The 14,993-nt window shown below is 39.9% G+C and overlaps 1 protein-coding gene across 7 annotated transcripts in view; it reads left to right on the top strand.

The window, feature by feature from the left end:
* Window positions 1–14,993, top strand: part of TPD52L1 (TPD52 like 1) — an 87,685-nt gene that overhangs the window by 68,308 nt on the left and 4,384 nt on the right. For 4 of the 7 annotated variants that reach the window (XM_066248157.1, XM_066248153.1, XM_066248156.1 and 1 more), the window contains 3 exons: window positions 6,252–6,353; window positions 11,099–11,137; window positions 14,446–14,506. In XM_066248157.1, coding sequence (XP_066104254.1) covers window positions 6,252–6,353; window positions 11,099–11,137; window positions 14,446–14,506 — 202 coding nt within the window. The remainder of the gene's footprint in view (window positions 1–6,251; window positions 6,354–11,098; window positions 11,138–14,445; window positions 14,507–14,993) is intronic. The other 3 variants (XM_066248155.1, XM_066248158.1, XM_066248159.1) reach the window with 2 other exon arrangements.

The following is a 14,993-nucleotide window of genomic DNA, read 5'->3' on the forward strand; positions in this document are numbered from 1 at the left end:
AGAAAGGCTCAGTGCTAGGCGAGGTTCAAGCCTTGCTGGGCGCGGGGCCCTGCAAAGCTGGTGTCTGCCGGAACTGCTTCTGAGCCCGCCAGGACGAATTTCCCTTCACTCTCCCCGCGGCTCCCCTTGCCCTCCTCCAGAGGTGGACACTTCCACTGGAAAGCCCTTACTCTGCACCCCTGGCTGACATCTGGGACTCAAACTGGACTCAACTTTCTTCCTTTGGCCTCACGTGGCTCTTGCTCTGGTTTATTCCAGCACTGGGGATACAGTGATGAGAAACAAGATGTGGGCCCTGCCCTCAGGAAGTTCACACAGGGCATTAAGACAGATTTGAGCCCTGGCCGGTTGGCTCAGCGGTAGAGCGTTGGCCTAGCGTGCGGAGGACCCGGGTTCGATTCCCGGCCAGGGCATACAGGAGAAGCGCCCATTTGCTTCTCCACCCCTCCGCCGCGCTTTCCTCTCTGTCTCTCCCTTCCCCTCCCGCAGCCAAGGCTCCATTGGAGCAAAGATGGCCCGGGCGCTGGGGATGGCTCTGTGGCCTCTGCCTCAGGCGCTAGAGTGGCTCTGGTCGCAACATGGCCACGCCCAGGATGGGCAGAGCATCGCCCCCTGGTGGACAGAGCGTCGCCCCATGGTGGGCGTGCCGGGTGGATCCCGGTCGGGCGCATGCGGGAGTCTGTCTGACTGTCTCTCCCTGTTTCCAGCTTCAGAAAAATGAAAAAAAAAAAAAGACAGATTTGAAACCGTAATTGCAACACAATGGGAAGATTTGGAAAGAGCTGTGCAAAGGGGGTGATGGGAACACGGAGGAGAGGCACGTAACACAGTCTTGTTGCAACCCATACTCCCAAGTTTTCTGCCTCTCAACGCACAATTGGTAGCAGACTGTGGATATTTTAACATTTTGAGTTTTACTTAAAGAAAATCTTTTAGTCCCACCCTGGCCAGATGGCTCAGTTTGTTAGAGCATCTTTTCAAAGCACAAAGGTTGCTGGTTCGATCCCCGGTCAGGGCACATGAAAGAGCAGATCAGAGTTCCTGTCTCTTGTCTCTCTCTCTCTCCCTCTTCCTCTTCCTCTTTCTCTTTCTCTTTCTCTCTCTAAAATCAATAAAATAAACATTTAAGAAAAAAAAGATAAGAAAAATCTATGAGTCCCCTACTTTATCAGTTATGTAAGTTAACAATGGTGTAACTTATATTTAGCTTAAAATAAAAGACACTAGTAATCTAAAATGGTAAATATCTTTTTCATTTAAATTACATTATCAATCAGAAGGTTGGTATTTATTTTTCATTATTTGACTATTATTGAACATAAGTGTATATGATAGAGTTGAAAACAGTTTTAACTATTAGGGGTACAAACTATGTATCAAATTTCATGGGAATAAAATGCAAATTCACCAACATCCTTGGGAGTTATCAGTGGCTTGACAGGAGGGTCTTTAATCAAGGTCAGGCTCCTAGCCTCTAGATGGCGGTATGCATTACTTACTCAACACTAAGATCAAGCCATTTAGGATGCAACATGAGGTTATAGGTTCTGGTACACAACTCCACAAGGACTCTTCACTTAGACTGTGATGTAAGTGTGCTTTAGAGTTTTTAAGCTATCTGGGTCCAATGGCCTCTTTCTCATGGGGTCCCTGGTTATTTGGAAACGATGTCCTCATATATAATCCTCTCTCGTTACCTAGCCCCTTGAAATCGCCTTCCATTATTGGTCTCTAAGTAACGTATGTAAAATGACTACTAATCGTTATCAAGAATAGTAATGGTTAGCCTAGAGAAGAGGTGTAAACATGTGGGGGGAATGTACATCTTCGAATTCTTGAAATGCAATATTCTTTTTCTCCACAAACACTGGGGCTAAAGAAAGCTAACCTCACTCACCTTCAAAGGTCTGTTGTGTCCAAGGCAACAAGACACTCTGATGGAAGGCAAGGACACTGGACTTGGTCTTCACCCTACCTGTCATTAAAGAGTCACAGAACTCTTCTGGGCCTCAGTCTCATCATCTGTAGTCGGAAGGGATTGGGCTCTAGTGCTTTTCAAATTTAATATCATATAGTCCTCTGAAGTTAATATTTAGCAGTCTTAAAAATCTCTTTTAACACTCCACTGAATTCTATATGCTTGACATGTAGCTTTAAAATTTCACATGGATATAGAGCTGCATTTTTCATGACGAGGACATAAATGTCACTGATACTTCACAGATGCTCGTGTACACCCACCTCACGTTGTTATATAAAAGTATTTAAAACACAATTTAGCCTATACTTATTACTTACTATATGCATTTGCTTACTGCATGTACTTCTCTCTAGCTAGCTATTTTTTAATTAAGCCACAAATTCAGAATATTATACAAAAGTCACTTCTTACCTCGAAGTGCAAAACAGTCTCAAATATATAAAATTCGGCTACATGGAACAGTTTGCAAGAAAATTAAATATTTGCTCTAACCACAAGAAGTTCCTGAAGAAACAGAGGACCAATTCTCTAACTAGTATCCACGTCCGACCTCATGCAAAGACAACAGATACTGCAAAATATTCCTCTGCTCTTTAAGTCACCTTTCAGGCCTTACAGAGTCCATACTAGGTGGATGCCCAGAAGACTTTCTTCCCTTGGCGTTCCTCAATTCCCTTTTCTACTCCATGTTCCCTTTCCCTCCAGATCTCAGCTCTATGCTGTGGACACCCTGTTGGCCAAAGTTTCAGGGACCTTTGGCCCTGATTGGACAGAAAGAGGTGGCTTTCACAGTATTTCTAAAGGTACATGTTTAGGTCTTTTTAATCCTTCAAAGTGGGGCATTTGCAATACAACAAAATACTTTCCTTGCCAGATTTAATGGCATTGCATAGCAGAACAGCTAGAGCAGAGGTCTGAGGCAGGGTGGGGCCTGGGATGTTTGGGGCATGATGAGGAGGCCATGGCACCAGCAGAGTGAAGAAGTAGGAAGAGGAGATGCGAGAAGTGCTAGGGACCCACTGTTTAGGCTCCTCGTCAGGCCTGTTGTATGGACTTTGGGTTTCACTCTGAGTGAAATAAGGAGCCAGTGTGAGGTTGTGTCAGAGAAGCAAAGTGCTCTGACAGTGTTTTAATGGGTCCCTCTGGCTGTTGTGTCGAGAGGGGACTATACGGAGTGAAGGAGAGAAGTAGGGAGACTAGTTAAGAGGCTACTGTAATAGCCCAGGAGAGTGATGATGGCAGGTTGAACTAAGGGGGAGAACAGTGGAAGTGGTGAGACAGTAGGCAGATTCTAGATCTGTTTTGAAGGCCTAACAGGGTCTTTTGATAAATTGGACATAAAGCATAGAAGTAATAGAAAGGGAAAAGATGACACTGCCTCCTATATAGGGTATTAAATAGAATTACTCTATTTCCCCACCAATATATGTGAAAGACCGTTACATGGAAAAAAAGAGTTTTTCTTGCTATTTTTCAGAATGCTAATGTGAGTAGAGAGGCCTGGGTTGAGCCTAATTCTAAATCCCAGTCCCTGGTGCAAGAACAGTTTATTTCCATATAATATTGTGCTTCCAATATGTGTAGATTCCATTTTTAACTGCATCTTCCATAGCCTGGTTTCATAACCCAATTACAACTTTGTGAAAACTTTGTTGCCTCCTGAATAGAATGAGGAGGAATTCCAATTTTTTCTTTCTTTGTAAATAAATGCTTTTGTTTTAGAGGTTGAAACCACTATCTTTAAGTCTTCCGCTTAAAGACTACTTTTATGCCCACTGAATCCACTGGTTCAGAACCCCTCTTTGGGAACCTAGTCAGTAACCTGTTTCTCCTGGAGAATTCTCAGCTGTGTCATTTCAAGGTGGCACGTCACCAAAGGCTTGTAGTAGTGACTGATGTTTTTATTTCTAATCATTAACATTTGGCACTATTTTAACTGCCTTATCCCTAATAACAAGTTGAATGTTAATATTTTTTTTCAGATGTAAACTGCCTGAAATTCTATGGTTTTATATAACCAAAAAAAAAACCAAAAACACCTCATAATTAAACCCCAAAGTCATGTAGTAAAATGTAAAAATATAGTTGTAATTTGAATAAGCTGATATCTTAGTACCCTTACCGAAAACAAACTAGAGAAACATCCCCCAAAATACTTCTTTCTTCCATTGTCTCACCTCTCATTTGCATCTCATAGCACACATGAACTAATTACTAAAATTTTATTTTTGCCAATCTGACCAAAAAATAAGTATAATTTTAATTCATTCACTCTGGACGGCTTTGTTGTGTTGGCTGTTGTCATTTTTTATTTGACAGTCTCAGGGAAAAGAGGTCCGCGCCCCCAACTAAGTAGTCAGGTACTGCAGGTTTTAAACATTCTTGCAGCACACCAGTGTGCCAGGACATAGCAGTTGAAAATTGCTGATCTAGATAATATGATTTTTACACTTCCTGAAAAAAAGGCATTGTGTAAATAAATAACATATGGTGCTGTAATGTTGTAAACTCATTCCTCCTTGCTAACAAAAAGACAGTAATAGAATATCATATTAATAAAGTGATTTTAGTCCTGAGGAAGATTGAGGGGCATGTTTCAAAACATTTCCTTAAAGTCTGATGGCACATTTAGGATGCATGACTTATGGGAGACGGAAGGGGTAAAGGGGTAAGGGTAAAGTTCTACACAACTGATTTTATATAATCTAAAGTCTTCTCAGAGGTACCAAATAATGCAAGTGTTCTAGACTAAGCCGGAAGCTTTGGGGATACTTACCTGGGAGCAGCATATGTTGGAAGAAGATGTTACAGGCATTGTAAGAATTCGTTTTTTAAAAATCTACATAAAACATTTCTGTTTTGCTTTATTTTAATTTTCACTGAGATATAATTGGCATACCGCACTGTGTAAGTTTAAAGTATATGGCATAATGACCTGGCTTATCTGGTGAAGTGATGTACAACACTTTGTTGATTTCTTTTTATTCCCTCAGGTTAGGTGTCCTTTGTTTCTCAGACCTATGGCTACAGCACTGCTCTGCCTGTCGCTATGCTCAAAACCCCAGGCCTATCTCTTCATCTTGTTCTATTTATCATTTATAACCTCTTGTCACAGCTGTGCATTCTGTCTCTGGGATCCACCACACTCCTCTCTGTTCTTACTGCCACGACTCCCCGTTCAGAGCCACGGAGGAGTCTCCTCTTTCATCATCCATTCATTCATTGAGTATTTACTGAGTTTCTCCTGTAACCCTCTGCCAGATACTGGGCACACAAAGAAGAATGGCTTCCTTCACCTAAAGGAGTCCGTCTAGTGAGGATGTAGACTAAGAACAGATAGATCATTGTAATACTGTATTCCTAAAACTGTTTTTGAAAAAGTCACTGTTATCTTAAATTATGTGCCTTTCTTATTCTCAGATGTAAGTATTATAAAAGAAAGTTAAATACTAGTTATATGTTTTTCTTTTTATGGTGACAGTAAAAGCTTAAATTTCCCTTTAAAATTTTTGTGTTGCCCTGGCCGGTTGGCTCAGCGGTAGAGCATCAGGCCTGGCGTGCGGGGGACCCGGGTTCGATTCCCTGCCAGGGCACATAGGAGAAGCGCCCATTTGCTTCTCCACCCCTCCCCTCCTTCCTCTCTGTCTCTCTCTTCCCCTCCCGCAGCCAAGGCTCCATTGGAGCAAAGATGGCCCGGGCGCTGGGGATAGCTCCTTGGCCTCTGCCCCAGGCGCTAGAGTGGCTCTGGTCTCGGCAGAGCGACGCCCTGGAGGGGCAGAGCATCGCCCCCTGGTGGGCAGAGCGTTGCCCCTGGTGGGCGTGCCGGGTGGATCCCGGTCGGGCGCATGCGGGAGTCTGTCTGTCTCTCCCCGTTCGTTTCCAGCTTCAGAAAAATACAAAATTTTTGTGTTACTTTTGATGGCTAGAGCTTTCATTGACAAGTGTCCCTTCAAAGGGTTAATGACCTCTACTTTTAAGAATGACTCTACTCTCAGAACAGTTCCACTCTTGTGATTGAGATCTGCACATTCAGATCTGTACCTGGCTAGATCTATTTTTCCTGAATTCAGATTTAATGGTCTGACTTTCCCTCTGATGAGTGTCAGCAACCCATCATTTCCAAACAGTGACTAGAAACAATCACTTCTGTGGCTCCTCTTCTTCCTAAATCTGTTTAGGAAAGGGAATTTGCAAAGTAAGGAGAGAGATGGACAATGAATGTTTCATAGGCGATCATGATATATAACCTATCGCTCTATCTTACTTCTAGGTACAAGAAGACACATGAAACCCTGAGTCACGCAGGGCAGAAGGCAACTGCTGCTTTCAGCAATGTTGGGACGGCCATCAGCAAGAAGTTTGGCGACATGAGGTACTGTGGGAGAACTGTGGGAATGGTGCAAAGCCCTTGGGTTTCTGAGAGAGGGGGAGCATGGCCTATTGGCTGGTCTTCCTAACATATCCTTTTTTAATTGGATTAAAATATTATATAGCAGACAGTGATTGGTAACTGATAAGTTTTTTATGTTAGGACATTTTCTGACTGAAGGTCAGCTTAGTGGCAAGGCTGGTTCCAAAGATGCCCTTTCTACTAGTACCCAACCTAGTAAAAACAGAAGATAGAGGTTGCCTTTAATTACTAGTCATGAGGGGAGATTTCAGAAGGATGCACACACACCCAATTTTAACTATTGTAATTAAAATAAGTTAGAATATGCACACATACATCTAGTATTTTTTTCTATGCTAAATACTTAACATATGTATTATTTTATTCCAAAAAAGTAAAAGTACCATATGGTATATATTTCTGGTAGTTTTCTTTCTTCACTTTAGCAATATTGTAAATATGTCAATAAATGTCTACTACACCTTCATTTTTAATGGCTGTAGTAACTTCCGTCGCATAGCTGTAGCAAAACTTCTGAACACATCACCTTGCACATTTTGGTTACTTTCAGTATTTCACTAAAATATAAAATTAGAGTGAACATCAGGATTTTGAACTAAGAACCAAATGCCCTCACTGTAGTCATCAGAAAACATCGTAGTAGTAACCATTATTTTTATATTATGGGCTAAAAATTATCTTATCTAGAATTGTTATTTTTATGTTTTTTACTTGTTTACATACCTATCATAGTGTATTTTAAATTTAGTTGATATGCTTATAAAATTTTTCTTTATAAATAAATTTCATTTTTCTCTAGAAATCAAATTCATTCTTTAAGAACTTTAATGTATGTTTTTAATTTTTGCTTTTCAAAAGACCTGTGTATATTATTTCACTGGATTCTTAAACTATTAATTTTTTATTACCCTGCAGCTTTGTCTAATATTTATTTATTTATTTATTTTGTGTGTGTGTGTGTGTGAGAGAGACACAGAGAGGGACAGATAGGGACAGACAGATAAGAAGGGAAAGAGATGAGAAGCATCAATTCTTCGTTGCAGCACCTTAGTTGTTCACTGATTGCTTTCTCATATGTGCCTTGACCGGGAGGCTACAGCAGATCAAGTGACCCCTTGGTCACGCCAGTGACCTTGACCTCAAGCTGGTGAGTCATGCTCAAACCAGATGTGCCCATGCTCAAGCTGGCGACTTCGGGGTTTTGAACCTGGGTCTTCCGCATCCCAGTTTGATGCTCTATCAACTGCGCCACCACCTGGTCAGGCTAGAGACAAATATTTATATTTTTGTGTTTGAGTTACTTTTGGCTTCAAATATTGCTAGACTGTACCTAATATTAATATAACATCTTAACAACTTGCCATTCATGAGGTTAGAGTTAAGTATGCACATGTATATTAATCTGAGTAATTTTACTAATAATGCAGTAAGGAAAGCCATTAAAATATTTTCACAGGCAGCATGTGATTAACAGGAAGCCATTCTGGATTATTAATTAACCTTAATATTACTAGAAATAAAATTTGCAATTATTTCAATGGCTTTAAAACAGTCATCTAAACTAATTAAATAATGAATTGTTTAGGAAAGACCTTATTACCTTATATCCAAGAAAATAGATTTTTCCATGTGTATAAAATTTATTCTCCACATATTTAATTGAAACCTTCCACTTGAACACTGGGATCTCAGTGTTTCTCCATCTCCAGGGGACCTTATAAACACCTGTGACCCTTGTTTAAAATACATACTGTGTCTCAGTAGGTCTTGGCTGGAGTCGGGGAATCTGCATTAGTAACAAGTTTCCAGGTGATCTGACTTCAAGTAGTCAGGTTATGAGGAAGCCAGGTGTAACAGGGTTTTGCCTGAACCCGGGTTTTGTCGGTTATGAAATGGGAATAAGAGTAGCAACATCCCTGAGTTCTTTCAAAAGTAGTAGAAGAGAGCCTGTCATGCATTTAGCACTCAATAAATGCTAGTTTTCATCTTTACTAAGTGACCATCTCAGTTACCAGAGGGCCCTATATGATAGAAATTAGAAAGAATCCGTTAACAGGAACACACGGTATTTCATAAAGGCTCTGCTCATTTTTCTAAGTAGTAAGGAACAAACACTGTATTTTATATATGCAGTATGTTGACATATTAATGCTTGTACACTAATTGGGCACAATAGCAAGGTCGTGTTGACTGCCTTTTCTCCTCTTTCTGTGTGGCTTTGTTTTAGTGTATGGATAACCTATTTCCCAGAAGTCCTTAGCTTTTTATTAAGTATTGTCCCATATAGAAGATACATTTTCATTATGAACTGTGGCTGAACATATTGGGGAATGTAGCCTATGTTACTGGAGATGCCAATAATGGTCCTATAAATTTTGTAGACCTACATTTTCATAGCTATATTTCTCTCTAACTATAATATATAACACTTTATTTAATGAGGATAAGTCCATATGAGAGCAGCAAGTTTTGCATAGAATTTTTAGTTTTAAATTATGCTAAAAGAAGTAATATAAGTAAAAGTCACATTTGAAAATTGCTTGTTTAATAAATATTCTTACATGACAAAAAATTAGTAAGTTTTTATATTTTGTTCAAATTAATTTGTCAGTTTATAACATGATAGTGAGGAAAATTTTAACTTTAATCACAAACATATTGCTTTGCATCCCTTTTTGGTTTAAAACTATGTTATTCTATATTTCTATCACTTACATAACAAAATTCATTTGTATATTCTGAGATCAAATTCCTGAACTTGTTCAAAAAGATTGACAACAAAATTCAGAGACCTAGAAAGATAAACAGTACCTCTAGTTTTTCTTTAAAATTATTCCAAGTTAATTTGTACAGATCTTGAAAACATAGAATTTGTGCATTTTAAATACTGAATGAAAAGCCCTATGTCAGAATTTAATATATATGTTTTGTAAAAATAAATAGTATTTCCCAAGCTAAGATTCTCATTCTAACCCGATTGCCATTTAATAAGGTCTCCTAGCCCAGTCACGGAATCGCTCAGTCTCCTTCTCCATCCGTAAAATAACATTGGTAAAAGCTACCAAACCAAAATACTTCCTGTGAAATTAAAGTGAGGTCACATGTATGAAAGTACTCTGAAGAAATGCAAACTGTTGAGACAATTTGTATAATATTGGCATCTTCCTGGAACTGCTCAGTAAATTCGTTGAAACAGTGTGTGATCTAGTGCAGGCAAAATCTTTGGAAGGGACACATAATTTTCTTAGAGAGTTTGACCATCGTTATATATCCATGAGAGTAAGAGAAGTACAACTTATAACACATTGGTAAAATAGGACATTAAAAAGTCAGGAGACTCAGAAAGTGTCGTGAATGGAATTATTGTTTGCTTTGAGGCTCTTGAAAGAGGGGCCAGTGGCCAGTGTGGTGTTTCTCGGCCTCCTGTTGTGCTAACCCTGCTCCTGCTCTTCTCTCCCATGCTGCCCGGCTGCAGGTCGCACTCCATTGGGTAAGCGCTGCCGCTGGGGCCCCGCCGGCTCCCTTCCAGCCCCCTCCTTCCCAGAGCTCAGGGTTCTTTTCACTGTGGGTGTACCTTAGCCAAAAACCATGTCTCTTCAGAAAATGAAGTCTTTCTTTTCTGACCAGGAAGATACAGAGCGTAGAGCACCTAATCTATTTGGATTTATTGAAGCGCAGATTAATCTCATTTATGCCGAAGTTGAGGAGGAGAAAAGTTACTGGAGAACCACATATGACCAGGAAGTGTGCAGACGTCAGTCCAGGCCTCTGAGTTAACTTTATTTTTAAGCTCGAATCTCATATACTTTTTTTTGGAATTTATTTTTCTAAGAAAACTGTTTATAGTTAAGACTAATAGATTAATAATGCTATTGAGTTTATTTTAGTCATTCTTTTTTACTGTAATGTCTGAGGAAGTATTTTGCCTATAGTTTCCAAATGGTGCTGGGGAGGGTGATGCTTCGATGCCTTTCCTCTGAGGTTCCTGGGAGGCGGGGAGGCAGGAGAGCTGTAGGAACGTGTGGCGGGGAGCACCAGCCCAGGAAAATGGGCCTCGTTTGGCTTCCTTCCTCCCCCCAGCCTGATGTCTGTGTGGAACTCACGTAGACTTGGCAGGCAATCTACCAGAAGGAAAATGAGTTCGCTGTTGTTAGATTAATAGGGTAGGAAGGCCGAAAGTCCTAGAGTTCTCAGAAATGTTGATATTTGTACCATGTAGAATGGATGCAGAAGTCCCTGCTCCCATGTTTGACTGTTTGAATTGTGTTTGGTGTGTTTCCTTGAATGTCTCCTGTTAACTACGTATACTCCTCTGGGAAGTTCCCTTACAAGCTCTACTTCCTGGATAAGCCCTTCCTGTCCTCTTGACCAGGATAAGGGAGTGGAGGCAGAGCTGGATGGACCTTGAGAGGATGCCCAGGGGCTACTGAGCTAACCTGGAGCAAAGCAGACATTCCCCTCAGATTTCCTGGCCTGCAGGGAACCTAATGGAAGTAAAATAATATGCAACTAGGAACCGCCTACTCTTCTTTTATACTCATGCTACCCAATGAAAATAAATGTCATCTTGGTGGAGTGGGCAGAAAATAAATCAGCAGTTGAGATTGCTGCTTTAGAACTATCAATAGGGAGTTTCTCATATACTTACCTTATGCTATCTTCTTTTGTCTTTCTTTTCTTCCCTTTAACCTGCTTTTGCCCTGAAGCTACTCCATTCGCCATTCCATAAGTATGCCTGCCATGAGGTAAATGTGTGTAAATTATCTTACATATGTTAATGCAGAATATGTATGATGTGTTCCTTTATTGTTATTTACTGTGTGGGGTTTTCTTCTCCTCCTTCTTTAGATGAAAGGAAGTGCCATGACCTACTTTATTCTCTTTTCTGATTGCCCTTGGGAGAGAAGGCTGACAGTTCCGTGAAAGTATTGTAGGTGCATGAACTTGAGCTTTTGACCAGACACATCAGCTTAAAATATCCTCTCCTGATTTGTGAGACCTGAGACAAATTACTTAACTTACTTCAATCTTCACTCTCTTAACTGTACACTGGGAGAAGTAAAACCTGCTTCATATAGTTGTAGTGAGATGCAAACAAAGTAACCCGTGGAAAGCACTTAGTACCTAGAACATTCTGAGCACTTGCAAAGGTGGAACTATGTTTCTTGTTTCCCCAGGTTTCAGTGTAAGCTGGAAGAAAGTTGAAATGAAAGGATAGGACACTGAGAGTGCTACATTTTTAGAAAGGACATTATTAGGATTTCTGAAGGTATATATTGAGCTGAGGTATCTGTTGAACAATAAAGATTTGTCATAAAAATTACTGGCTTGATGGAAACTGAGAAAGATACTCTTTACTTCCAGTTTGCTTGACTTTGCAATGGAGTCAGATAAAATCAAGCATATAGTAATAGCCTATAGAGAAATGAATGTTAGCTTGGGAATCAGAGAATACAGGCCTGCAGCCCAACTCCACCAAGAGTGAACTATGTAGCCTTGGTAAACTCACCTCGGTGATATCTATTTCATCATGTCTATAGTTAGAGGCTAGAACCAGATTCACTGCTCTTCCCATGGCGATTGCCTTGAGTTGCCATGGTGATGGTAGGGGGTGAAATTAAGCCCTTGGGACACTCCTGTCCTTCAGTTAGAACTGTGCGTCTTCTCTCTGCTTTATATCATATACAGTGTTGTGGTGTGGGTACATTATAGAGGAGGGTCAATTACTTTAGTTTGAGAGCACTGAAGCCAAGTTCTTTCTGGAGTCGTGTGCAGTGCTAAAGGTTGTGGTTGTATATAATATGATTAAAACTGAGTAAAAGATTCTCTCTGTTTTCCAGCAGGTATTCTACTGTAATTTAATTAGAGGAATGTCTGTTTTATTATGTTTGATGTTGTCTCTTCTACATTGGAGTTGTTTCATTATTTTGGGAGTTTAATCACAGTGTTCAATTGTCCTAATTTGGTGGTAGAGAGCAAAGATTCAGGATTGTTTAGTTTATATATTGGAACAACTGGCTCCCCCTAACATAAAAACACCCAAACTAACCTGTGGCTCTCAGCTCCTTTACTTGTCAAATTTTAACTCTGAAGCTTGCAAAAAATTAACATGATCTTGCTCTGTGAACCAGGAATTCATCTAATGACTTATGGGTCAAATTCAATCCTCACAAAATTTGCCTGAAATTATCTTTAAAAAGATGATTTTACTCGCTTAATATATACCCATGGACCATTAGGCAAACTGTCTGCCCACTGTGGTCTGATGTAACTGACAGATGACAGCAGTCATGTGAGCAACTTTGGCCAAAGAGAATTTACAGTGGAAGTCAGATGCCAATTAGTGTCTACTTTTGAGACATTCAATATAATTTCACTAATATTTCCTCATGAAACAGAGGTATTACAGAGGATTACTCATAAGAATTTGACCATGTTTGAATCAAATGCGAAATGTGCTGTCACGATCGGGCCTTCTGATCTCACCATGGTTAATTCATGCTGCCAGACTGCAGATGCATTTCTGATCATCTGGAGCATCATTCTTGGGAGATAATCCCTAAAAAGCCAAATTCATTAAAAAACATGTCCTTTACACTATTTTCCCCTTGATAGTATTAGAGTCATGCCTCATCCCACATCATACAATGAAGCCCTCCACTTTTTTTGAAAGAGAGAAAGAGAGAGAGAGGTAGGGAGAGAGAGACAGGAACATAGAGCTGCCCCTGTATGTGCCCCGACGAAGGAGTCAAACTGGCAACCTCCACACTCTTGGACGATGCTCCAACCAACCAAGCTATCCAGCCAGGGATTTTTGTTTTCTTGTTTTAGAAGTGAGAGAGAGGGGAGGGAGAAGGGAAGCGCCCATCTATTGTCCCACTCGGTCATGTATTCCTTGGTTGTTTCCCGTATGTGCCCTGACCGGGGATCAAACCCACAACCTTGTTGTTTGGGGATGATGCTCTTAACCAACTGAGCTAACCCACCAGGGCCAAAACCCATATTTTATCGTTATTCTTTCTTCTGAAGTTTCTCCAGGCCATTCTTCTTATTTTATTTCTTCTGCACTCAAGAGAGAATCATCAGTGGCTTCTCAACTGAATTATTTGATTTGAAAATGATGGCAGTCATTGTTATTGAATGCTAACATGGATACAGGATTTAAGATACAGTTTTCGTTCAGTTCTTGTTTCTTTAGTTGGACTTGGTAATACCGGTTTTAATGGTAATATTGTCACTAAATCATGTCATGTGGCATAGGAAAGCAAAAGCACCAAATGGAGTATTTAATGTGTATAATTACAAATGGTATAGAGATTATTTAACACAATGATGAGTCACAAATAAAATGTCAACATCCTGTGAAGGTTCTCTCTTGTAAGAGAAAAAATAACTATATCTTCTTTAGAAGAAAAAATATCACATTAATAACATTTTGACCAAGCATTAGTCAAGTAATATTTCAACTTATAATAATCAAAGCACTGACTTTAGAAATACTACTTTATGGAAGCTGACCAAGTGATTACTTTTAATGGATTAAAAAAAAACCCAAAACTTATAAACCTTATTTTTCCTTGAGTTTTTTTGTCTTCTCATAATCACTGAAATAAATAACTTTAAAATTCCAAGTGGGAAACTCAAACATGTCATTCTTTAGATAGATTTTGCATGTTTACAAAAAAAAAAAAAAGAGTTGGCAAAAGAGTGCTGTGATAGAAACAATTAATAAATGACAAATTAAGCTATCACTCCTTTGACTCATTGATAATGACTCATGGTGCACCATGGAATTATTACATTTGTACCATTGCCAAATGACATATGATTTTACAGTTGAGTATCTGACTATTTTACTTAGAAAAATTCCATGTCAAGTTGTGGTTTCCAGATCTAACCTAGCAGAAGGGAAATATATCTTAAAACATGGGTGGTGTAGGTGGCAAATCGACAGCTAGCTCTGGTGCAGAAGTAATGTTTATAAGAGCGGAAGCCAGACCCCACTAAAACAGGTAGGTCTTTGGAGCTGACCTCTCTTTTTTTGTTATTTTAGGAATTCTCCTACTTTCAAATCATTTGAGGAGAGGGTTGAGACAACTGTCACAAGTCTTAAGGTACAGATGAAGTGAATTTTGTGTCCTTGGGGCCATTGAATCAGGACAGCGTAGTCACTGCTGCGGCTAGTTCCTAAGGTGGGGCTGCCAGCGTGTGGTGTGGTCAAGAAGGCAGCCTGGCACAGTCAGTCTTCATGTGTGAATCTATAAATAAAACCAGGATTGAATAGTGTTACTGTATTCTTACAAAGTTGTTCTTATAAAACCACTAGGCATGAAATATTCACTAAAGTGAATTAGGGTTTATGTTCCTCCCTTGACTGATTAGCTGAGAGAGGATGTGGATAAGAACAAAGGATCTGTGAATTCTGCATTTAGGGTGTAAGTTCAATAACAGCTCAAAGCAGCACTGGTCTGGACACGCACTAACAAATACAAACCTGGCCCCGTGTTATAGTGCCATCCACTATTTGTTTACTTAATTCACATGGTAAGCGCAGCCCAGTTTGGTTATCATGCAGGAAAATAGAGCTGAGTCATAGAATGC

This window comes from Saccopteryx bilineata, chromosome 12 (genome assembly GCF_036850765.1).
Source record: "Saccopteryx bilineata isolate mSacBil1 chromosome 12, mSacBil1_pri_phased_curated, whole genome shotgun sequence".
NCBI lineage: Eukaryota > Metazoa > Chordata > Mammalia > Chiroptera > Emballonuridae > Saccopteryx > Saccopteryx bilineata.